The following is a 26,757-nucleotide window of genomic DNA, read 5'->3' as shown; positions in this document are numbered from 1 at the left end:
CTGGCAGCTCATTTCATTCCACTGTCTGGGTGAGAAGGTTGCCCTCAATTTCCTGTTAAATCTCTCTTTTCTCACCTTAACTTATGCCCTCTAGTTCTTGATTCCCCGAGCCTGGGGAAAAGACTGAGGTAGTTCACATAGAAGAGTTGAGCCGAAAGGCCTTATTTCCGTGCTGTACAACAAATGTTCAAAAGCTTCACAGGTCAGAGCTACAGCTTTTAAGAAGTTTTGCGCTGAATTAACTCAATTCTTGCGGTCGTCCTGCAATCGTAATTTTAGTGATTCTGTGTGGGGAAATGTAGAGAGCAAGTTTGCTGAACATCGCGGCATCCGCCCTCGTCTGGGTATTTGGCAAGAGAGACGAGAAGTGACACGAACAATCCTGCCGCAATCGGCGTGATCTTCCCGCTTGCTCCGGTCGCCGGAATTCGTTCAGCGGCCCGAAAGCTCCAGGTAAAGGAAGCGAGAGGCACAAGCTCGGGGTCGGAAAATGCTGGGGGAACTCAGCAGGTCGGGAAGCACTCTGTGGGCAGGGATAAAGAGTCAACGCTTCGGACCAAGACCCTTCATCAGGGCTCTTGTATGTTTTTAGGAGTCTGTCTGGTGAGGGCGATGTGAGTGAAGTTTTGGCGGGGTGTTGGCTGATCTTTTGTGGCGATCTGCAAGGATGGGGGTGGGGTGGGGGAGTTACATGACCACCTGGGGCTGGAGCTGTTCGTCCCATTCACCCTCAACTTGTCTCCTGGGGAAACGAACTGAGGAAGGTGGCTTTGGGGGAAGAAGGAGTTGGAAGGCATTGAGTAAAGGTGGAGAAGACTTGTTAGGACATGAATACTAAGGTGGACCATTTAGGCCAAAAGGCCCCTTCATTGCTGCTAGATTTTGCTTATTTGGAAGGTGATCATGGCTGAGAAGGCCAGCGTTTCTTGTCCATTCGTAGTTGCCCTCAGTACGTGATAGAGGTGCACAAGATGACGAGAGGCCTGGAGCAGCGGCAAGCCATTGCCGTTTTTTTCTGGGCTGCAGTGGGGGAAGTGCTCTACCAGGGATGGTGCTGGAAGCAGATACAGCAGGGACATTTAAGAAACTCTTAAATAGGCACGTGGAATGGAAGAAAAATGGATGGCTTTGTGGCTGTCCTGTCCTGTATTCTATGTTCAAGAAGTTCACGGTTAACCAAACGTGTGAATTGCAGCTGTCCTGGAGAAGGTTTTTTTCAGAGTGCCCTTGGGAAAGATTTCCAGGGGGTAGACCCAGCTTTAGTGAAGGACTGTAGATTCTGATCTGGTGTGTAGCTTGACAATATGCTAGTCCCGGTTATTGGTTTTCATTTCTCTTGTCAGGAAAGGTCTCACTTTAGGAGATGCTTTCAGGGAAGCTTGTGTGAGTAACCACAGTCACGATTGAGTGGTATTGCAGCTGTTATGCACAGGCAGTGGAGGAAACAGATGAGGAGGGTGGTGGATTGCGTGCCAGTAAAACAGGATACTTTGTCCTCCACAGTGGCCAACTGCACTCATCCAGGCAAGCAGAGTATTTCTTCATACTCTTAGCATGTTTCTGAGATGGTGGAAAGGCTTGGCATGTCAGGCAGTGAGTCACTCATTCCTGGATACCCAGGCCTTTTACCTGCTCTTGTAGGTACAATACTTACGTAGCTGGTTTAGCTGAGATCATGGTCAATAGTAAACTCAGGGCATAGATAGTGGAGGACTTAGCGCTGGTGAATGCTGAATATCAAGGGTGGGCAGTTTGGTGGGAGATGACTGTTGCCTGGCTATACACACTTCTCAGTCCATGCACAACTGTGACTAGATTTTGTTATATGAACCTGTGGACCGATTGGTTTGCCGGGGAATGGGGTTGATTGTATAATCAACCACAAATGTACAAGGTTCTTATGTGTCAATGAATCCACCCTGGCAAACAGAGGGTTAAACTGAAGCACTGAGTCACTCCCATTTGCTCTTCTGTTGTAGAGTCGTTGATGTCATACTCATTAGTCCTGTCTCTGAGAAACAGCAGGGCAAGACTTTTTTTTCTGGATTGTTTTCAGATCTGGACCGATTGCATGCTCCAGTCCTGAAACCAAGCCAAGAACTCTAACTCATCCGGAGCCAGGGAAAAGCGGCTTCTTCCACAGCTCAGCTCATCAAAATTTAGGGAATGAAGTTTTACGAGTTTTCTGCTTTTGGTGGTGGTCATTTGCTAGGCCAGATCAGTGCCAACAAAATCCCATATGGAACAGCTTAAATTTGTAGTCTCCTTAGAGCAGCCACTTCTCACAGAGCCGGGAGCTGGAGCTCTTACTAACATTGGCTAATTGGCTTTTTATGCATCTATTTTATCACAGAGTGCATTTGTACGCTTTTTTAGGATGTGTCACCAGAGTGTTGACGAGCAAAATTTAACACGGAGACGAATAACAAGATAATGACTAAAAGTCAAATTCATGTCACTTCCAGCACGAAGTGTAAAGGACAGTGAAATAATTGCTACTCCAAATCTGATTCAGCACAAAAAAAACACAATTAGGTTAGTGGGTAGAGGTGTTGATCAGCCTTACTGCTTGTCCGAGTGACTAAGATCCTAAATTTTAAGGAGTATTTGGGTGAGAAGGAGGTTGATTACAGAGATTGCAGAGCTTAGATCCAAACTAAAAATGGTGACTGCCTAAGAGCGCAGAATTGGTGGCCGGGAGTAGGGGAGTGCACAGTGATTTTGTAAAGCTGCAGCAGGCTATAGAAGGACTTGAATCAAAGATAAGAATTTTAAATTTGATGTGATTGTAGGATGGAGGCTTCGGAAGGTCACCAAGCATAGGAGTGAGGTGTGAATGGTTTTGACTTGAAGTAGGACACAGAGTTTCATCTGAGCTGCAAGTAAAGAAGGATATAAGATTGATTTGAAGAACATTAGAATGGTTGAATGTGGAGGTGAAAGAGGCACTGATAAATAATTCATCAGCAGGTGACAGGCAGCAACAGTGATTGGCAGGGAAATTCAGTCAATAGTTACTGGAGAAGCTATCAGGCCAGAAGCTTAGCTTTGAGCTCCAGTTTTGTAGGAAATAGTCTTAAATAAGCATGTTGTTAAATAGCATTAGGAAGAGATGAGTGAGCTCTGTGTCAATAAGTAAATTGCAGTGAGTATTGGTGGGCACTGTGAAGGAGTATATTGCCCATTTATTTGCAGTCTGCCTCAATTACAGGGTGAGTCCCAGTCGAGTGAAGGACGTGTGCCCAAATGGTAATGATTGGTCTTTCACTTGTCACTGAGTTTTACTGTGTTTGTTTGGCCAAGAGGAATGATCTGAGGTAATATTGGTCTTGAAATCTCTGTTGAAAACCCAGTGGAAACTCCACTACAATTGAAGAAGCCTAAAAAAGTTCAAGTTCAAGTTTACTTATCATTCAACCGTTTGCGCTTACTTACTGCGTGTTATGCCGCTAGCATTTTGGGCAGCAATGAAGGCCCTCCATCTCTGTCTGTCCTTGGCCAGAGCAATTATCTGGCCAATTGGTCTAGGCAGTGTTCAGGGCTTTCTGCATAATGCCAGTAGCTTCCTCTCAGTTTTCACTATAGTCAGTCATGCAAGTGCTGCATGGAGACTCATGAATACCTTTGCACTCAGATGTAGAAGGATTCTTCATTGCTGTCTCCGTAACAGTTTTGTTTTGCCAGTCGGGTTGTTAGCCCTGAGCTAAACCCCTAAACCTGGCGGACTGGTGGACCACTCTAGTCTGGTCTCTACCCTTTGACCTGTTTGTAATGGGTGACCCTACCAAGAGCCAAAGCTTAAAGCCCTGACTCCGGCCAACATAGCTCTTCAGATCATTGAAGGACGCAAGCCTCCAAACCACAACAACCACACAGGAACAGTTATCAGTGCAGCCAAATGAAACAGCTTTCCTCCGGGGCCAAGGTGCAAAAGCACAGTACCAACAGTCATACACAGCACATATAAGATAGCAGTAAACGTACAAAAATATATAGCCAAATCCCTAAGTGATGGAGCCTGAATGTTGTTGGCAAGAATGAACCCTCAGCAGTTGTAAATGCACACACACAATCCAGCTTGTCTTCCACTGAGCGAAAGCTGGAGGGCAGCACGAGCCCCCAATCCAGATCACACCAGTTCCAGCTTCTCTGCTCCAGCAGCTGCAATAGGCGACACGGCGGAATGACGCCTAGACCGTGCTGCAGCCGAGGTCACACAGCTTCCCGACTGTTGGTCTCACCAATAAACCAGTGAACCAGACCTGCAGCATTCACTGTCCAACAGGTATTTGCAATCGCAAGAAGAACATCCAAGACAATTGTTTGCTGTCGACTACACACCCCCTTCGCGCACTGATTCCAGTACCTTTCGGTAGCAGGTAGCGACACATTTGCACCAAGTCCATCTCCTCTGCTAGCTCGCTGATGGGGTACACCTGCAGTGCTAGGAGTTCTTAATGTCCAGCAGTGTCTTGCAATTGTAAAAAAGATATATTTTTTTAAAAAGTCAAGAAACTCGGCCCAAAACGTTGACTGTACTCTTTTCCGTAGAAGCTGCCTGGCCTGCTGAGTTCCTCCAGCATTTTGTGTGTGTTGCCTGGATTTCCAGCACCTGCAGATTTTCTCTTGTTTTAAAAACACCTTTGGTTAGCCCCGGAGAGGCCGCTGCTGTTGAACATGCCACCACCCAGGTCTCATTGTATATAAAGCACCTGTAGAGCAATGCTGTTCACTTTTCATCTTGTACTTGCACCTTATTATTTGTTAACTTATTTGTGGTAGTATCACTTTAAGGGAGTAATAAAAGGGAAACTATGTTAATGATAATAGTATCCATGTTACAAACTAAGTTAATGATAAGTTACCAAGAAGAAATAGATGGAGAGGTTTAGTAACAGCACTATCGTGTTCTTCATTCCCTCAGACAATGAAGGCTCCCTGGCTCTTCCTCAATATTGTTCTTGTGGCTGCGCGCAGGCAGGTAACTTACATTGGGTGAGTAACTTCCTTCAATCATGGAGTTTTCCAGAGCTAATTGTTGGTGGCCAAGTCACTCACAGTACCCCATGCTTTTTCTTGTCAAGCCTGCTTACAGGAATTACTTCCCAGACCTTTCCTCTTCAGAAATACATTGATTAATCAGGGCTCACTTATGAAATCCATTTATATTAAGGCATTAAGTATGACATTACAGTTAATAAAGCAAGAAGATAGTAGTCTTTGAGAGTTTATGTTTGGTGAGAGCCTGAGTTAAATAAAATGAAATAAAAAATAGACAGTGTAACTCATGCTTTGTTCTGCTTTACACACACATGACTAAGTACAGCTCCGTGACATCTTCAGATTTGCCAATGACACCACTGTTGTTGAACAAATCATCTATGGCGATGAGTCAATTTGCCAGATTGAGATGGGACGGCTGGTTAAGTGGTGTGGCAGAACAACCTCTCTCTCAATGCTGACTTCAGGAAGGGGAGGGAAGGTGGATGCACACCAGTCTATACTGGGGGGGTTGATGGTGGAGAGAGTCTGCAGCTTTCAACCCCTGGCCTGTCCTGGGCCCAGTACATAGATAGAATCACAAGGAAAGTCTTTCTCAGGAGATTAAGGACATATGGTCATTGAACAATCCAACAAACCTCTGCAGAGAAGCGGTTTAAAGTATCCTAATTGGTTGTATCATGGACTGTTTGGCAATCTGAATGCATAAGAACATTAGAAACAGCAGAACATTAGGATTCTGCCCAAAACATCACGGGCACATCCTGCCCCATCATCAGTAATACCTACAAGAGGCAATGCCTCAAGAAGGGATCATCTATAATCAAAAACGTCTACCATCTAGCCTCTGCCATAATTTCTCAGCCTGAAGTCCCAAACCACCAGGTACTTCCCTTCAAACATTCGGTTCTTGAACCGTCCGGCAAAACCCTAATCACTGTAGTTTAGCAACATGATGACCACTTATCTCTGAAATGGATTTTGTCTTTTTTAGTTATAATTGTGTTCTTTCTGGTAAAAATCATGTATAAGTTAATTTATGCTTTTCCTTGTGAATGCTGCTTATATGACGCTCTGTGACTGTGATGTTGCTGCATGTTTTTCACTGCACCTGAGCATCCTTGACAATAAACCTGACTTTGACTTTGAGAGATACTAAAAGATTTAATGATATTTGATTCCATTTTTTGTGTAGAAACAGAGCCCAGGACCCTTCAACACATGGAATCAGGCATGACTTTGACAGGCCTTTTTTTTTCAAAATTCTATAGATTTCAGAATGGTTGTCAAAGATTGGAAGATGGCAAATATACACGTATCATTTAAGAAAGAAAGAAGAGAGAACCCACAGAAATACGAAGATTAATTAGTCTGACATTGATAAGAACAAAAGTGTTAGGATCCATTAGGAAAGCAGGGGTAGCAAGACACTTTGAAGACAATAACAGGTTTGCGTAAAGTCAGCTTGGATTTACGCAGGGGAGATCATACTTGATAAATAAAATGACAGTCGTAACTATCAGAATAGAAATGGGAAACCAAGTTAATGTGGCATATTTGGACTTTAAAGAAGTTGTTGATATGATGCCACACAATGGGTTATTAAACATTGTTAGAGTACATGGGATTGGTTGTAATATAATAGAAAGAAGTGAAGGTCAGTTAAAGGACAATAAAGAGTGGGGAATCAAGTCAAAGTCCATGAACATGTGCAGTGAAAAACTTACAGCAGCATCACTACGGACACACGGCATCACCATGGACACACAGCATCACCACGGGCACACAATATCTCGACAGGCACATGGCATCGCCATGGGCACACAACATCAGATATGCAGCATTCTCAAGAAAATCATCAACATAATCTAGACACAATTTTGATTTTTACAAGAATGCACAACTAGACCAAAAACAAGTCCATTTTATCACAAAATATTCAAAGCAATCATAGTGTTGCTAAACTGTATTGCTTAGTTTTTCTCTTTCTGTCCCTCTTACAAATACTTCTTGCCTGTTATCCATCTCCCTCTGGTGCTCCCCTCCCCCTTTCTTTCTTTCCCTCTCCAGCTGTATATCCCTTTTGCCAATCAACTTTCCAGCTGTTAGCTTCATCCCTCCCCCTCCCACTTTCAAATGTCTTATTATCTCTTCTTTCAGTTAGCCCTGCCGAAGAGTCTTGGCCCGAAACGTTGACTGTACTTCTTCCTATAGCCGCTGCCTGGCCTGCTGCATTCCACCAGCATTTTGTGTGTGTTGCTTGAATTTCCAGCATCTGCAGATTTCCTTGAGTTTGCTTAGGATTTTGCCAGTTGTTTCAAGAACTGAATGTTTGAAGTAGCCTTTCTTGAATCTGGTGCATATGGGACTTCAGGCTTCAGTATCTTCTGTGATGGGAGTCATGAAAAGGTGGTACCAGCCCCAGTGATGGGAAACTGTGGTAAAAGATGTTGCCTTCTTGAGAATAAGCTAGTAATTTTCAGATGGGGAGACTATGGATGCCACAGGGCCCAGATGTTTAGAGTCTACATCAATGATTTGGAAAAGACAGCCAAGTGTAATGTGTCTATGTATGGCAATTATTTTAAACTGGGTGGACTGCAGACTGCGGGAAGGATGCAGAGAAGCTTTAAGAGAAATGGATGAGGAAATGGTAACTGGAATATAATGTGGATGAATGAGAAATAAGCCACTTTCATAGAAGAAATAGAAAGGCAGAGTACTTTTTAAATGATGAAAATTTGGAAGTGTTGATGTTTCAAAGATGAGGGTGTCCTTGTACGCCAAATAATTCAGGAGGATGGCCACTGATCTCATTGAAACTACAAAATCTGTAGAAGGCCTGAGAGGGTAGATGCAGGAATGATGTTCTCTGTGAGTGTCTGGAACCTGGTGTCACAGTCTCAAAGTAAGGACTGGGCATTGAAAACTGCAGTAAGAGATTGTTCACGCGAGGACACTGAATGGTTGGAATACTCCACACTGGAAAGCTCAGCAGATGATGTAGTAGGTCCTTGGTGTCTACATTCCTTTTTATCATTTCTAAGGTATGGATCTCTGATTGAAGCTTGTATAACTTTGTGCCTTCACCAACCCTACTGGCAACGATCACCGAACATGCCCTTTCTCAGAGAGATGGATTTTCCAATTCTAATCAGATTTTCGAAATGCTGCTCTTTCATTATGCTGCATTTTTTTTCCAGCAAAACAGTCTTTAATACTCGAAATCAGTCCAGGGGGATTGGCAATCCAAGTAAAACAATTTGATGTTGAAAGCAATGTTCCTGGATTTGTCAAGGACTACAGTGCTTGTTAGATTGTTCACTTATTTTCTCCAAGAAAGACAATAATTGTCACCTTGAGCCCAATTATATCATTTGTTATGGAGACCTAACAATTCTTTCTCCCCCAGGGACTGAAGCAGCATTTGGTTAATGTCAACTTTATTTGTTGCTAAGAGATACTTTTAGTTACTGAGGATAAGGTGCCAATTAGGAGTGATTACAAGGCATTGTGAACTGCAGTTCCTCCTCAGTGGCTTCAGGCATCAGAGAACGCCAATGAATTAGCATTGATTGCTTGATTCTTAGGCTATATCCACACTACGCCGGATAAATCCATAACTGAAGCTTTTTCTCTTCGTTTTTACCCTCCGTCCACATTAAAATGGCGTTTCTGTCCCCTGAAACCGGAGCTTTTCAGAAACGCTTTCCAGGGTGGGTATTTTTGTAAACACTGCTCCGGCAGATCAATGTGGACGGAGTAACCGGAGACTTTTGAAAACGCTGTCAGACGGCAGCGCACTATTTCATTGTTTTCTTGATCGCAACCTAACAATTTCAGAACAGACAGCAACGAGACTGAAGCCAGAAGAGTTAGAAATGTACTCACCAAATACTTTGACCCATAACTTACTGAATATATAGGTATACTCACTTTGCCCTGTTTTCTGTCCTTGCTCGTATGAAGGTGGTTTACCTATTTATGCAAGTACTTCTCTGACAATAGATGTGTAACAGCCTAATGTAACATTGTATAGAAATACAAGATAACACTGATGCAGACATGTTTTATACATTTAACAAGGTGCTTTATTAATGCAACAGTGTTATTCAGTTTTTTAATATTCGTCATCAGCCGGGACGTCCAGTCCGTGAACTCCCCATCGGTTGCCTCCATACGCTTCAGTATTTTTTTTTTTACTTTTAAATCTTCCTGCGTGAGAGCCAACAGCTGCCCGTCGTTTAAGTTTTTCTAGTCTGTAACTGAACAAACACAGTCTTTCACAGCGAGATTCAACACTAAACACGTCACTTGTTTTTGGTAGATGTGTGCTGCGCATGCGCAGTAGGAGGAGATTCGATGAAATCTCTGTTTCAATGTGGATAGAGATATTTTTAAAAACGCCTAGTGTGGAGGCCTATCATTTTTACACAAAACTGGCATTTTGAAAATTATCTGGTCCAGTGTGGATGTAGCCTTAGCTGCCCTGAGAGGGTAATAGTGGCCCATCTTGAACCACTGTTGTGTTCACTGACAGGAATCCACCTACTGTATATTGCAGAATAAGTACAAATTGCTTCCACAATTGCTACCTACTCTGTTTTGTGGAGCCTGTTCCAATCAGTGGCCATCCAGTCCTGGAATAATGTTTCCAGGGGTCATTTTAAAGTTACCTTTCTTTCAGCTCAGGTGATTTACACATCCACAGAAACAGTAAAGCTAAGGGACGACACCTCCGTTTTATAAATTGAGCAGGTTTGATGGGCTTACAGAATTTTCTCACTCTTTTTGGTATTATCCAATCTTCCTTAACCAAAATCATGCCTCTCAGTGACCAGGTGCTCCGGATCAGTGTCAACAGTCCGAAACAGTTTAATCTGGTGAAGTCCCTCGAGCAGTTGGAGCATCTGAAGGTAATTGATCCTTCTAGTGTGGTTTTTGTGTCAACAGTTGTGACTTTTAAAGTTTGCCATATGTGTCAAATCATGCAGTGAAATGTGTCAACAACCAACACAGTCGAGGATGGTGCAGCGGGCAGCCCGCAAATGTCGCTAGGCTTCTAGGGCCAACAGAGCATGCTCACAAAGTACAAACCCTAACCCATATGTCTTTCGATTCTGGGAGAAAACCTCAGCACCCAATGGAAACCCACATGGTCACGGGGAGAACATACAAACTTCTTACGGCCACCAACAGAGTTAGATCCAAACCACTGGCACTGTAATGATGTTATGCTGTTGGCTACGCTACCATGCCAATCTGTAAGCGCAATCCACAGCTGTAGGAGTGATCCTTGTGTCTTTAGGTCTTTGTTTTGCCCAGTCTTCTTTGTTCCAACAACTCATACTGAATGGATGTCTCCTTTTATATTATATTTTTATTGAAAGCAATGCACAAATGCTGTTTTCTATGATCCAGGACAGGGCAATGTAGGAATCGAATAAAAAATATGACATAGAAGAACATGTGCTCTGGGGTAAGGGAATATGTGGAAGAGACTTGCTTTGTCATAACAAAAAAAATCCCAATTATGGACAATAATGCAATTCCAAAGTTTTCTGACTGCTGTAGGAAATAAGATGACCAATTTGCACACAATAAAGTTCAAATTTCAAAGTAAATTTATTATCAAAGTGTAGCGGTGTGCTACACGCAGCGCTAAAAAGTACATATTTATCATCATATACAATCCTGAGATTCATTTTCTTGTGGGCATACTCAATAAATCCATAGAATAATAACCACAACAGAATCAATGAAAGACTGTACCAACTTGGACATTCTGCTGGTGTGCAAATACAAAAAGAAATAAATAACAATAATAAACATAATAATAATAGTCCCCACTGAAAGGACCCAGGCCTCCAATTGAATCAGCTGTCAAAGAGCTGATGTTGAATTTTTTGTCAAAGATCTTGAATATTCAAAATCTGTGGAAGATTAAATACTCTTAAAAATTAAAAGACAAATAAAATACTGGAAATATATAATTATGTACATATTTTCAGTATTTCATTTTTTAAATTTATTAAATGCATGTATTCAATTAACTTTAAAATTGTAAATGGCCTTTTAGTTACCCTTCTCCCTCCCTGCCATTCCTCTCCATTGAATGTACTCACAGTTCCTGGGTTTAGCTGATAAATTTCCAGAATATTCACATTTCTACAGAATATTTTGAATGTTATGTGTTCGAGACTGAAGTGAGACCTAAATCTATAACCACCTGAGGGGGAGTTTTTGTGAAGGTGAGAGGAAAGGAAATGGGATTATCAGCATGGACATGGTGGTGCAAGATCTATGCTTTATGACTAACTGTGAAAAGTGCCTTGTCAAGCATCTTTCTGCTAAGTTGTATATGATTAACAACACTAAACCTCCCTTTCCACCCTCTTTACAGCTTGATTTCTGGAAAGAGCCCGTGAGGATCTCCCTCCCCATTGACCTGCGGATTCCTGCAAAGCATGTTAACACAATCAAAACCTTTCTGAGGTCTAATGATATTGCATATTCTGTCATGATCAAGAATTTGCAGGTAATCTGGAAATAGATCTGTGCTAGCTGTCAGAAATTGAGTGCAGAAAGTGAACTGTTATGTAGAGTTCTTTAACAGGTACTAATCTTACAACAGTAACAAAAATTCTGTATTGAATGAACCTGTAAAGTTCAGTACTACGTGCCTAGGCTACTTGGTCAACAGACAGAACAATGCAACACGTAACAACAGCTTTAATTTATTATATCTGTTTTCACTGAGGTCAATGTATAACTGTTTACCTCTGGTGAGACCTAATTCAAAGCCCTGCAAGCAAGTTTTGTGTGCTAAAGTTAGGATCAATTTCCTTAGAACGTGGAGGTTTAAGGAATATTTAATAATGGCTCTCTAAATTAGGGATAAGATTTTTAAAGGATGCATACAAGGACACAACGACAGAAACAGGAGTAGGCCATCAGGCCGTTCAAGCCTGCGTTGCCATTGGTGATGATCATAGCTGGTCTGGGCTGGTTTCAGATCTGCTTTTGTGCTGTTTCTCCTTACCCCTCCATTCCTTGATCCATCAAATACTTATCCATCTCCACTTTAAATATATCTAACGATCCAGCTTCCACTAGCTGTCAGGGCAGAGAATTCCAGAGTTCCACTCTCTTCTGTGAGAAGAAATTAAAATAATAGGCAACCTCTCATCTTGTTATGACTCCTTCCTCAAGACTCTCCCACCAGTGAGATCAGGAAGAAACTGTTTCCAGTTGGAGGAAGATCATTAACCTCCTGGTCCTCGGTGCTCTAGTTCTTCTCAGAGGATGGTGGTGGAGCGGCTTGTGAGGTTTTGAGATCCTGAGAGCGATGCTGTCTGGACTTTACCTCCTGGTAGGATCACCCATGGTGATAAGGTCAAGAGGGAAGTTCTAGACAATGAGCGATTTTTAACGGCCTGTATAAATATAACTTTCTTCCATTAGTTGAGTACATGCAACAAGCAATATCTAAATGGTCTCTTATGACATTATCATTAATTGGCTGTATTAATGCTATTAAAATGATAGTGTTACTGAAGTTTTTATATGTATTCCAAGCAATTCCTTCTTTTGCTCCTAAGCTGTTTTTTGATAGAATAGGCTCTAAAATTTTATCTTTTATTTGGAATAATAAAAATCCTAGATTGAGTAAATCATTATTGCAGAAATTAAATGGCTTTGCCAGATTTTAGAGTGTACTACTGGGCAATCAATATTCATTATGTCTCTTTTTGGATTCATTTTTCAGATATATATATATATATATATAAAAAACTGTCTCTTATGGGTGGATTTGGGGGAAAACTCAGTGGAGGGGTATTCGTTGACCTCTTTACTGGGAACTCCTCTTCCTTTTTGCTTTCTAAGATTGGTAGTCAAGACCTTAACCCTATTATTAATCATACATTAAGAATATGGTTTCAGTTTCATAGATCCTTTGACTTTAATAATTTTGTTCTTTCTAGTAAAATCCATCTTAATTATTTTTTTAAACCATCAATTTTTGATCATACCTTTTCAATTTGGAAAACCACAGGTATAGTAACTTCTTTAGATTTGTTCATGGGAAATTGTCTAATGTCTTTAACTCAGTTAGTAGATAAATATGACCTATCTAATCTACACTTTTTTAGAGAATTAAAAATTAGGAATTTTCTACGTAGTTTACTTCCTAATTTTCCCTCGGCTTATTTACCCAATATAATAGATACTCTTTTTCAGGTTAAACCATTTCAAAAAGGACTGATAACTATAATTTATAAATGGTTATTGAATTTGCTTATATTATCTAATGATAAAATTAAAGCTGCTTGGGAATTGGAGTTTCGAAAGTCACGTTCAGATAATCAATGGGATAAAAAATTTTATTTGGTAAATACTTCATCTATTTGTGCCCGTCATTTCTTGATACAGTTCAAGGTAGTGCATCGGGTGCATATGTCAAAGGACAAATTAGCCCATATTTTTTCTAATATTAATCCTATTTGCGACAGATGTAATATTGAGGTGGCTACTTTAACACATATGTTCTGGTCTTGTATCAAGTTAGATAATCTTTGGAAAGACGTCTTTAAAACTTTATCAAAAGTATTGAATTTGGATCTACAACCAAATTTATTAACAACAATTTTTGGGATCATTCCATTGGAAGCCGGGGATATTCCGGTTTCCGCTCAATAGCTTTTACCACTTTATTGGCTTGGAGAGCTATTTTGCTTAACTGGAAGGATTCTAATCCACCTACTGTTATTCATTGGCTGACCTCCATTATGTTTAGAGAAAATAAGAAGTCGGACATTTGATACATCCTCTAAATTTGAGGAAACTTTGCGACCTTTTATTCAATATTTTTATATGCTCCGACTTATGGCCCTTCCAGTTACCCTTTCGAAGTTTTGGATTTGATCAGAAAGTTTTTCCTTTTTGCTTGCTTTCACTCTCAGTTTGAGCTGCCCAGTCCTTTTTTTTTGTTTTTTTTCTTCTTTTTTTGTGTTTTGGTATGGTTTTTTTTGTGTACATCTCAATTATAAAAGTTTCTTTATCTTTTTTTCTTTTTTATGGATAAAAGAAGGATCAATTATATTTTTCTTTATTATATACTATTAGATTAATACAATGTATGATCTTGATAATGTATATTTTTCTTTTAGTTGAATTGTTATTGACATAGATATTTGAGATAATTCTCTTGTTTTATATATATATATATATAGAGAGAGAGAGAGATGTATGTACTCTTATTTAACTAATAAAAAGATTGATAAAGAAAGAAAACAAAGTCACACACAGGCATTCTTCATGCCCCTTGGAAGAACATCATACCCACTCGGGTGATCAGACTACAGTGGCCTGGACATCATTCCACCCTCAACCTTGTCCAAAGATCTCTCCGCTGGGATGCCAAAATGCAGCTGATGCAGAATGTTCCATGATTTATGACACCAGCAACTGGGCAAGCAATTTGTCAAGTAAATAGGGACTTCCCAGATGTGGCATTCATATTAAATTGATCTTTCCCCAGCCTGATGGTTTCCAACTTTATTTTTCAGTCGCTGGTGGATGAAGAGCGCATAGGTGGATTAATTTCTGAGCTGAGACAGAATGGCACCTACAGCTTTAACTATCGGACCTATCACCCGCTGAAAGAGGTGAGATATTAGTTCGAGTGAATGGTCATTCAACCTTACAGCTGTAAACTGTCAAACAGAACAATGTTCCTCCAGCCTAAGGTGCACAATACAGTACATATAACTCACACACATAACAGATAAGGTAATTTTACCACAAAAAAACTAATAAGTAATTTGTTGCATATCGGAATCAAGTTAAAAAGTACAGAAGCTGTTGGCTCTTCATATGTGATGAGACCTGGGTGGTGGCAGGGAGTTCAGTGGCCTTAACGCCTGGGTCAGGAAGCTGTTTCCTATCCTTACAGTTCCTGTCCTGATGCTATGGTACCTCCTGCCTGACAGTAGGGAGTCAAAGAGGTTGTTGGATGGATGGGAGGGTTTTCAGTGCTGGCAGGGAGCTTTCTGTTATCTCCGAAGTCATTTCATGCTGCTAGACCTGTTCTGATAATTGTACAAAATACAGTTTACAAGTTCAATGTCAATAGTAAAGGGTCTCACAAGTTCACTGTAGCATTATAATACAGTGCTTGGGTGCTGAACCATGAAGGAAGTAATTTTAAGAAGGCTTTGAAGAGGAGAAAGGAGAATGCTGAAGAGATTTGAGCTTAGAATTTAAGGGAAATTAGAAATTATCAGGAGAAAAGGAAGAAGATCTCAGGAGCTGTGGGCAGAACAGAAAGAGGCCAGAGAGGGATTTGAACACAAGCCTGTTAACAAATGTAATGCCCTGGTTGAGATTTCTGCTGCTATGCTGTGAAGTATTCTATGTTAGCGGTTTTCTGTAAAAGCAGTGTGATCTGCTGATAAGAGTATTTTGGCTTCAGTTGTCCAACTTAGGAATGTTGTGTCAGCCAATCAGATTGTGGGATGTGAGAGAGAGCTGTGAGGAAGAATTTTTTGAAGGGCAGTAATTTCGTTCGGGATCTTTTAGCGGGAGTTTTGTAGAGCGGCACAGGGGAAGATGCCGTGGAATGCCATTGGACGGAGGGTCCCCTTTGCAAGAAGCGCTTTGTGCAGCCGAATGACTCCAAGGAGGAAAGGCCAATTCTCCTGAGAGAGCCAGATCTTTCAAGATGGTCTTCGAGGGAAGTCTGGAATGTGGCAGGTGCTTTCACGCAGACTGAGGGTCCAATGCATGAATAAAGTGATACATCCCTGACTATTCCAGTATGAGCTCCAACAGACTGGTTTAGTTGTAATGGGCCCTTTTATTTTGTTTTTTCTTTTTCTGCAACTGTTTGTTAAAGTTGTAAATTTGCTAAATGTATTTTCTTTCTAATTTTATGCCAGTGTACAATCTGTCATTTCTGGGCTACGCAGTAATTACACAGCTTTTGCTACAACCAGTGTTCCTTAATTGGGACATCCTAACATTCCTGTTTGGCTCAATCCCAAACCATATTGACTCTGGACGTATATTGTTTATGAAAGGTGGCCTCACCCCTCTTAGCAGAGTTAGCTAACAAGCCAAGTTGGTGCAACACACACAAAATCCTGGTGGAACGCAGCAGGCCAGGCAGCATCTATAGGGAGAAGCAATGTCGACGTTTTGGGCCAAGACCCTTTGTCCTTGCTTGAATTTCCAGCATCTGCAGATTTCCTCGTGTAAGCCAAGTTGGTGTACGAGCCCCATTGAGAGGGCTACACAAATGTACATCATCAGATACAGGGAGATGGTGAAAGGGACTTGGTATGTGTTGGGATGTGTTCAGCATAAGTTACACAGCATGGTAGTTGGTAGTCTGTTCAGGAAAACATTGGATCATTGTGTCTGAAGGAAACAGAGACAGATGAGCTGACATGGGGACAGCCAGCATGGAGGATGTCTCAAAGACTGCAAGAGATATAGTAACCTTGGTGAGATTCCAGTAATTTCCAGAAAGATGGTGGCACGTGTGAATCCAGTGGCCTCTTAGGGGCCAACCAAAGGTGTTTTTCTCTTTGTAAGATTAGTTTTTTATGATCCGAAAACAATTCTACTTAAAGAACTTTGGGCACTGCAGCGCTACTGCATCAGTGAGCTGCTCGTTGGTACGGCAGCTGGACTGTTGTCAGCAGTGGAGCTGGCTGACGTGATGGAGGGATCGGCAGTGATGTCAGAGAATCAGCCAGTTGGGATATCGGGAAAGGAGATGGTCAGGATAGCAGAGGAGCCCGCCAAGGTGTTGGAGGTGCCAGTTTGGCTGCTGACTGCATAGTTGCAGGAAGCGTTGATGTTGGTGCAGTATAACCATGGGAAATTGGCTTGTAATTGGGAGAACATAAGGCTCTGTTGGACAGTGATAACGTAAGTTGCCGCAGGTCTGCTACCCTTGACAGACAACATGGGATCTGTGTAGCCTCGGCTGTAGAGGTCTAGGCCTCAAGTCTCGGGTTTGTCTGGTGTTGCAGACCAGGTGAGAGACGTGGAAGCATCACAGCATGGTGTCCACACTCGGCTAGGGCCTGGCCTCTCCCGTCAGTGCTGCCCTCCCACGGTCAAGCAGTGGAATGACAGGCCGGATCGCGTGTGTATGTGCACTGCCAGGAGTCCATGCATCGACTGCAGGAAATTATCACTCAGGGTCTCAGACTATAGTTATGTTTTTTTTAAATTTTGAGTGAGTATGCTTCTTTGATCGCTATTTTGAATTACATCACTTGTTATTTTGAAGTTTGCCTGCTATTTTGAATGAGTTGCACCTTGACCCCAGAATAACACTGTCTCATTCAGCAGTATCTATGTACAGTTACAATAATAATTAAACTTGATTTGATTTGATGAAAAATATGGGTCAGAAGCTCTGCTTGGGATTAAAGTGAATACTAAGATTGCTCTTGGAGAATTGTCAAAGGAGTGAATATCTCCCCGTGAGTTTTCATCTGGGTGTTCAGGTTTCCTCCCACAGTCCAAAGACATACCAGTTGGTAAGTTAATTAGTTATTATAAATTGCCCTGTGATTAAGCTAAGGTTAACTAGAAGGGTTGCTGTGCAGTATGGCTTGTTGTGCTAGAAGGGCCTGTTACATGTTGTGTCTCTAAATAAATTAATAAAATAAAAATAAATCAATTGTTAAAGCCATATGGAAGTGAAAGCAAGAAGTTGCCGTTCAAAGTCTCCATTTATTATGGAACTCTGGGAAGTGTTGGGAATTGCCTCATCACAACTCACTGTGCCAACTTTTATTGGTACAGGGTGCTGCACTGCCGTGTCATAAGGGTGTGATTGACACATTCCCTCTCATTTCGTTCACAGATTTACAGGTGGGTAAAGAATCTTGCTGCTGAAAGCCCACAACTGGTCAGAAGAATGAGAATTGGTAGAAGTTCCCAAGGTCGGGCAATTCATGTCCTGAAGGTTAGTCAAGAAATAGAAACATTTAATGTACCCTGCTGGGAACAATTTCCCAGTGGTAAACTAAAGAATGTCCAATCAGTTGAAATGGTCAGTTGGACTCAGAATATCTAATCCATCCGTTGTCAGTCACATCTCAACAGTGATCAATCAGTTGTGCCTCAGGTGAGAAATGGAAAATCTCATCTTGATAAGTTTACCTCCTGAGTTTGGGGTGTGGTTGGAAGAACACTGGTAATACAGAGGAAGTTGTCCTTGCTCTTGTTTTCCCTATTCCGTCTCCTTCGTTCCTATTGGTCAACATCTTGCTTCCCTCTATCATTCTCTTCCCTACCCCATCATTTTAGATCAAAAGACACAGGAACAGAATTAGGCCATTGGCCCATTGAGTCTGCTCCGTCATCGCATCAGAGCTGATTTATTTTGCCTCTCAACTCCATTCTCTTGCTTCACCCTGTAACCCTTGACACTCTTACTAATCAAGAACCTATCAATGTTTACTTTAAATATACCTAACTACTTAACCTCCACAGTTGCCTTTGACAATGAATTTCACAGATTCACTACCCTCTGGCTAAAGAAATTCCTCTCATCGTTGTTCTAAACGGATGTCCCTCTATTTTGAGGCTGTCCCCTCAGGTTCTAGACTCCCTCACTATAGAAACATTCCCTTCAAATCCACTTTATCCAGACCTTTCAATATTTGGTAAGTTTCTGTGAGATCCCTCCTCATTCTTCTAAACTCCAGTGAGTACAAGCTCCGAGCTGTCCAACTCTCTTCATATGCTAACCCCTTCATTCCTGGGATCATTCTTGCAAACCTCTTTTGAACTCTCTTCAATGCCAGAACATCTATTAGACAAGAGGCCCAAAACTGCTCATAATACTCCAAGTGCAGTTTGTCCAATGCTTTACAAAGCTTCATCATTATATTTTTGCTTTTATATTCTAGTTGTAGTGTTCTTGCACAGGTGTAAAAACTCTGAACTAAACACCAGGTATAAACCGGTCAATGAGGCACAAACCCAATGAGATTAACAGTTTACTGTTCACTCTTCCACATTAACGTATGGTGAAAACTGTTGATAAAACAATACAAAATATATACAATATTTGTTTCCTTCTTGGCATCACATTTACATCATAAATACTTGCAAAAATAAAACTACAGCGAACTATATTATATTAAAGTACAACATAAGTCAGAATCTACCTACACCAACTGCTTTAAATACACTTCAACACAAACTATCTGCAACTCTTTAAATAACAAAGAATATAAACTTTATCAATCATCATCACTTTTAACAGAAACAGCGTTAACATTTTTACTTCAACATATCGATTATCTTATGAACTTACGGCGTTGCTTCTATGATGTTTCTAGTGCATAGAAAGAAAACTTTTCTCGCACTGATCCTGCACACACAAGCCCACTCCTTCCCGTTTCTCCAAACTGGTATTTTCCCACAGGACGCAGCGAAACTGGGTGTGACGTCATCACATGCCGCGATATATCACAGGCAACAAATTTACTTTCAACAACCTTAACTTTAACTAGAAAACGATTACAAATGAATTACTAAAGCGAAAATATAATAAACTAAATGAATGCCTTAAGGGCAACACACTAGTCATCTTGAAATGATTGCTAACATTACATTTGCCTTCCTTACCATCAACACAGCCTGCAAATTAACCATTACAGCTTCCCAAGTCCCTCTGTACCTCTGACATTTTGAATTTTCTCTCCATCTACAATATAGTCCATACCTTTATTCCTTCTGCTGAAGTACATGACCATGCACTTCCCTACATTATATTCCATCTGCCACCTCTTTCCCCATTCTCCCAATCTGTCTAATTCCTTCTGCAGATAGACTTCTTCCTCAACACTACCTGCCACTGCACCTATCTTCATATTGTCCACAAACTTGGCCACAAAGCTATCAATTCCATCATCCAAATCACTAACATACAACATGAAAATAAGCATTCCCAGCACCGACTCCTGTGGCACACCTCTAGTCACCGGGAGCCAATCAGAAACGGCCCCTTTTATTCCCACTTTTTGCTTCCTGCCAATCAGCCAATCTTCTATCCGTGCTAGTACCTTTCCTGTAATACCATGGACTTATTTTGTTAAGCAGCCTCATGTACGGCAGCTTGTCAAAGACATTCTGAAAATCCAAATAAGCAACATCCACTGACTCTCCTTTGTCTATCCTGCCTGTTATTTCTTGATTTGTCAGGCAAGATTTTCCCTGACTGATTTTCCATTACTGATTTTGGCCTGTTTTATCATGTGCCTCCAAGTACCCCAAAACTTCATTGTTAATAATAGACTCCAACATCTTTCCAACCACTGAAGTCAGGCTAACTGGCCTATAATTTTCTTTCTTGTGCCAACCTCCCTTCTTAAAGAGTGCAATGACATTTACAATTTCCCAGTCCTCCGGGACAATTCCAGAACCTAGCGATTCTTGAAACATCATTTCTAATGCCTCCACAATCTCTTCAGCTACTTAGTTCGGAACCCTGGGGTTAGTCCATCTGGTCCACCTTATCTACCTTCAGACTTTACAACTTCTCCTCCGAAATAGCAATGACACTCACTTCAGCTCTCTCCATCATCATTTTCCAGTGGTCTTATATCTACTCTTCCCTCTCTTTTACTCCTTATATATCTGAAGAATTCTTTTTGTATTCTCTTATGTTATTGACTCTGCTGTAATACTGTTACATCTGATTTTAGTTTCTCCTTGTCAAACTGCAGGGTGAATTCTATATTATAACCACTGCCTCCGAAGGGTTCCTTTAACTTAAGCTTCCTAATCAAATCTTGGTCATTGCATAAAACTCAGTCTAGATTTGCTAGTCCCATAGTGGGCTCAACCACAGGCTGCACTAAGAAGTCATCTCCTAGGCATTCTACAAATTCCCTCTTTTGGGAACCAGCACCAACCTGATCTTCCCAATCTACCTGCATATTGAAATCCCCTGTGACTAACACGACATCGCCTTTTTTTACATGTCTTTTCTATTTCCTGTTGTAATTTGTATCCCACATCCTGGCTACTGTTCGGAGGCCCATATATAACTCCGGTCAGGCTATTTTTACCCTTTCAACATTTTAACTCTACCCGCAAGGATTCTACGTCTTCTGATGCTATGTCACCTCTTTCTAAGGATTTGACTTCATTTTTTGACCAGTAGAGCCACCCCATCCCATCTGCCTACCTGCCTGTCCTTTTGATACAAGGTGTATCCTTGAATGTTGAGTTCCCATCATCTTCTTTCAGCCATGACTTAGAGATGGCCATATCGTACCTGCCGATCTCTAACTGTGCTACAAGATCATTTATCTTTTTTCATACACTGTGTGCATTCAAATACAACACTTTCAGTCTGTATTCATTGCCTCTTTTGACCCCATGTTACACTTCCTCATCCCAGCGACTGCAATTTTGACCTATCATCACATTCTCACCACACACTGCACCCAGTTGTACACCTACTCCCCCAACCTCAGACCTATATTTCCAGCTCTCATCCCCTTGCCAAATTACTTTAAACCCTCATCCATAACAGCTCCAGCAAACCTGCTAGCAAAAATATTGGTCCCCTTCGGGTTCAGGTGTAACCCATCCTTTTTGTACAGGCCATACCTTCCCCAGAAGAGATCCAATGATCCAGAGATCTGAAACCATGCTGACTGCGCCAGTTCTTCAGCCATGTATTCCTCTGCTGAATTATCCTGTTCTTGCTGTCACTGGCAAGTGGCACAGACAGTTCCACTTTTAAGCCTTCTGCCTAACTCTCTGTATTCTCTCTTCAGGAGCTCCTCCCTTTTCCCACTATGTCATTGGTACTTTCAGGCTGTTCGCCCTCCCCCATTAGAATGCTGTGGACCCGATCTGAGCCATCCCTAGCCTGGTACCTGGACGGCAATATACCATCCAGGTGTCTCTTTGACGTCCACAAAACCTGCTGTCTGCTCCACCAGTTATGGAATCTTCTATCACCACTGCACTCCTCTTCTCCCTCCTTCCCTTCTGAGCCACAGAGCCAGTGTGGCTTCCACCTGCTAGGTTATTCCCCCCCCCCCCCACAGTATCCAAAGTGGTATGCAGAGGGGAATGGGCACAGGGGTTCTCTGCACTGGCTGCCAATTCCCTTTCCCTGTTCTGACAGTTACCCAGGAACCTGCCTCTGCAGCTACCTCCCTGTAGCTCCTATCTATCAGCTCCCCATTCTCCTGTATGAGCCAAAAGTCATTGAGCTGCGTTTCTATTTCCTTAACATGATCTCCAAGGAGCTGCAGCTGGATACTCTTTGTGCAGGTCTGGTTATCAGGGAGACTGGAGGTCTTACAATTTCCCGCATCTCACATAAGGAACATACCACTGCCTCCAGGTCCATTCTCAGTGCACTATGTATATAAAAAAAACCTTGCCCAGTCTTCGCCCTGGAAACTTTCCAAGGCGCAAATCCGTGGTCTATCAAGACTAACAGAGGCCTACATACACTGTGTACTCACAGAAAAAAAAACTTACTAAGAACTTTCTTATTTATTTACTTACTGCTTACACAAGCCTGTTCTCACCTAAGCCTGAGCAATCTAACAATGCCCCACTCCAACAATGGCAGCAGCACTTACACCTTTTTTTTTATTGGCCCCCCCTGCTGATTGGGGCTTGCTGAGAAAAAAGCCGAAAAGCACCCAAGTTCCTTTTAAACCTCACACTGCATCACCAGCAAACAACCTCGCGTGCTGATTGTTGCCCGCTGAGAAAAATTTGGATCTAACCGTACCTATCAAGCTCTTCAATGCACTTCCCACTGTAAGGTTGTTAATGTCGAGGGTGGTAATGGGGATAAGCTCCCACTACCTATTAAATGCTCCCAATGGCGTGCGTCTCAAGTTGCCTCTGACAACCACGTCCAGCCCCTGGCCTTCACGTGTGACTTAGCTACTAAGCCCACAGAACCATTTCTACTGTCAAAAGGGGAAAAGGTGGGTTACTGGCACCTTAAAACCTGTTGGTTCAGGCAGATGGGGCTCATTAGCCGTGGCTGGCGGCTCATCTGGAAGGAAAACTCTGATCTCAAACCTCCACTGTCCTGTGGCTATACCCACTCGTAGGGAAGACTTCAGGAGTAAATCCCAAGGGGAAACTTTGGAGCTAGGGTCCCTAAGGCAGTCCTACATTGAGTTCAATGTTGACTGGCAACTCCAGTGACGCTGCTGGTACCAAACTGTGTCGGTCTCTGCCATTCCTCTGGGTTCATCAGATGCGTGGAGAGGGGGTACATGGGCAACAGCTTGCTCTCCATATCGTACTGTCCAGGCTTGCATATCTAGACAGATAGGACACAATATCCATGGTTAACTCAGAGCAACAGAGACCCTCACTCTCACTCCACTTGAGTGAAGGAAAGAATTCAGGGAATGGAATGCTTATGCAGTTACACCCAGTACCTTTTCAGTCTTATAGTTTTTTATATTCTGTGTTTTTCCCCAATCTTTCTCATTTTTCTGTGTGCAGGGGAGGGGGATTTGGGGGGTTGATGATTGTGCTGCCGTTCTGTTTTTGTTTCTTTCTTGGATTTGTGGCTATCTGGAGCAGAAAAATTTCAGAAATGTGTACTTTGATAATAACATGAACCTTTAAATCTTTAGCTTGTTTTTTGAACAACTCGTTTGTTTACACCATCGCGCCCCCACCCCCTGCCCTTCGTTTTTGGTGCTCCATGATAATGCCCAGCTGTTGCGATTCGATCTTTAGGTGAGAGCCCCTGAATCCAGCCACTGGGTGAGCTTGGATGCATTTGCCACTGTTGAGAATGTGTGAGCATGGCAGTTATTATTCAACCATTTCCTTCTGTCCCTCATGCATTTCCAGAGCTCAAAGTCAGTGAAGCTTTTCAATTTCTTCAACCTTCCTTTCCTCCTGGGATCTAAGACACTGTTGCATTTTGGTAACATCATTTTTTGATTTGTCTTCTTCCTTCTGTTGGTGTAGATAGATAGATAGATAGATAGATAGATAGATAACTTATTGATCCCAAAGGAACAATAGCATTACAAGTGCACATAATATGCAAACCTTAGAAGAAAAGTAAGAAAGAATAAAAAATAAATCTAACAATCGAACAGGAGGGGGTCATCCCTTCCCAAACTATATTTATTATAGAGTCATTATTATATTATTCATTATAGAGTCTTATGACCTCATATAGCGCTCTTTGGAACAGCGCAGTTGTCATAGTCTATTACTGAAAGTGCTACCTTGGACTTGGAGACAGGTTGATAATCACAACTCTACATCTGAGGTCAACCCGAATTGATACACGTGGCACTTTGTTTTATAACTCATACAGCGTCATTATTCATCATCTAATACATGATTGAAAATCTATATAATAGTATCAATGAATTTAAGTCAATATGCTAGTAAAGCAGAAAAGGTTCATCTATATATCTATATATAGATAGATATATAGATCCTATAAATATATATATGATATAGGCATCAAAAATACCAAAGAAATTAAGAGCTTGTTTAGGAGGCTACAATATTCACCTAGGCTACTTACATAAGCCTCTGGAAGGCTAGGTTGGACGTTTCTGGTACTTTCAGTTTGCTGCAGTTTTCATAAACTGTTCATCTCAGACAAATGAGGATAATTTAGTTGCAATCATTTATTGTGCATGACTTTGGCAGCTTCTGCTTGACATATTTCATACATTTACTGTAAGTACTTCTGAGTCCCCAAAGGCTGATGGAACAATTGCAGAGTGAAAACTAATGTCTTGTTCAAATGGTTCAGTTGAATATCAGAGAATGCATACAGTATACAACCTGAAATTCTTACTCCTCTCAGACATCCATAAGACAAGAAACCTGTGGTGAACTACATATACCTGTCTGGACACGCCCCCTGCTGACTGCTCCTGTGGCTCCTCCCACAGACCCCGTGTGGTGAACTACATATACCTGTCAGGACACGCCCCCTGCTGACTGCTCCTGTGGCTCCTCCCACAGACCCCGTGTGGTGAACTACATATACCTGTCAGGACACGCCCCCTGCTGACCGCTCCTGTGGCTCCTCCCACAGACCCCGTGTGGTGAACTACATATACCTGTCTGGACACGCCCCCTGCTGACTGCTCCTGTGGCTCCTCCCACAGACCCCGTGTGGTGAACTACATATACCTGTCAGGACACGCCCCCTGCTGACTGCTCCTGTGGCTCCTCCCACAGACCCCTGTGGACACGCCCCCCGCTGACTGCTCCTGTGGCTCCTCCCACAGACCCCGTGTGGTGAACTACATATACCTGTCTGGACACGCCCCTTGCTGACTGCTCCTGTGGCTCCTCCCACAGACCCCGGTATAAAGGCGATTGAGCTCTGAGCCCGGCCTCTCAGTCTCCAGGAAGTGGTATGGTGGTCACTCACTGCTTGTTCCTTCTGCTAGTCAATAAAAGCCGATATCTCGCCTTTACATCTCAGAGTGAGTTATTGATGGTGCATCAAAAACCCATAGAACGAATGATAGAAACATCAAAACTCTGAAGCCTGTCCTCCCCTCCGTCCACACAACCAGCAACAGAAGCATCGACCCTCCACATCCCCCCTCCCACTTGCACCGACCCCCCACCAAGTAAACAATATCAAAAGCCTCCCTCCCAGAGAGCCTCATCCAGAGCCCATCAAACACTACAGTCCATAACCCAGCACTTCTCCTCTCTCTCTCTCTCTCTCTCTCTCTCTCTCTCTCTCTCTCTCTCTCTCTCCCTCTCCCTCTCCCTCTCCCTCTCCCTCTCCCTCTCCCTCTCCCTCTCCCTCTCCCTCTCCCTCTCCCTCTCTCTCTCTCCCTCTCTCTCCCTCTCTCTCCCTCCCTCCCTCCCTCCCCCTACACCCCCCTAAACACCAAAGAGTAAAGGCTGTTCTGATGTTACAACTGGAATTGTTTTTACTTGCTTTTTTCAGTGATTTCCTTGTACTTAACCATTGTCCCTTTCTCCACTTGCACTTGCACATTATTAAATATACATTCAGTCTTGTTCTGTTTCTCTCATTGGGACAGTTTAGCACCGGGCACGGGCGTCCTGCCGTGTGGATCGATGGCGGTATTCATGGGCGTGAGTGGATAGCACCTGCTGTTGCAATATGGATGGCAAAGAGGGTAAGTACGTTTCATCGTTTTGTCATTATGCCTTGAGGTTTAACTTACCCCCTTTCCCACTGGTAAGCGTGAGTAAAACCCTACAGCTTAAAGCAAAGAAGAAGGCCATTCTTGATACCTGAAATGTCAGCTGTTTGTTCATTTCCATTAATGCTACCTGACCTGCTGAATTCCTCCAGCATTTTGTTTGTGTTTCATTATTTTAATTCTGATTACGTTTGCTCTTTTGGCAGTTGTCCATTTTGGTCCCACATTCATGTTTCTGTCCATAAATCAGTTCCTGGTTAGAATACAATTCTCCTGTAACCCAGAAAGGAATCTGACCTACAGAAAGCAGTAGACTCAGCAAAACTCAGACAATGTGTGAGAACCATCAGGTATCTGAATGTGTACTTGCTGCTTTTATGCCGCCAGATTACCACCGACTATGGCAACAACCCCTCCTTTACATCACTGCTGAATAAAATGGATATCTTCATGGTGATCATGGCAAACCCTGATGGCTACGTTTATAGCCAAACTAAGGTACATAGACAAAGTTTGAGACAGTACTGTTTCATTGAATCATAGAACTGTG

General features: G+C 42.2%; 1 protein-coding gene across 2 annotated transcripts in view; it reads left to right on the top strand.

The window, feature by feature from the left end:
- Window positions 1-367: 367 nt before the first annotated feature.
- LOC132403608 (carboxypeptidase A1-like) overlaps window positions 368-26,757 on the top strand; it is a 44,945-nt gene continuing 18,555 nt past the window's right edge. For both annotated transcript variants that reach the window (XM_059987054.1, XM_059987055.1), the window contains exons 1-8: window positions 368-453; window positions 4,925-4,995; window positions 9,836-9,917; window positions 11,405-11,539; window positions 14,571-14,669; window positions 17,888-17,989; window positions 26,082-26,180; window positions 26,595-26,705. In XM_059987054.1, the coding sequence (XP_059843037.1) occupies window positions 4,928-4,995; window positions 9,836-9,917; window positions 11,405-11,539; window positions 14,571-14,669; window positions 17,888-17,989; window positions 26,082-26,180; window positions 26,595-26,705 (696 nt within the window). In that variant the 5' untranslated portion in view covers window positions 368-453; window positions 4,925-4,927. The remainder of the gene's footprint in view (window positions 454-4,924; window positions 4,996-9,835; window positions 9,918-11,404; window positions 11,540-14,570; window positions 14,670-17,887; window positions 17,990-26,081; window positions 26,181-26,594; window positions 26,706-26,757) is intronic.

The sequence above is a fragment of the Hypanus sabinus genome, chromosome 13 (genome assembly GCF_030144855.1).
Source record: "Hypanus sabinus isolate sHypSab1 chromosome 13, sHypSab1.hap1, whole genome shotgun sequence".
Lineage (NCBI taxonomy): Eukaryota > Metazoa > Chordata > Chondrichthyes > Myliobatiformes > Dasyatidae > Hypanus > Hypanus sabinus.
Note: the sequence above shows the minus strand (reverse complement) of the source record. Positions and strands in the feature narration are given on the sequence as shown.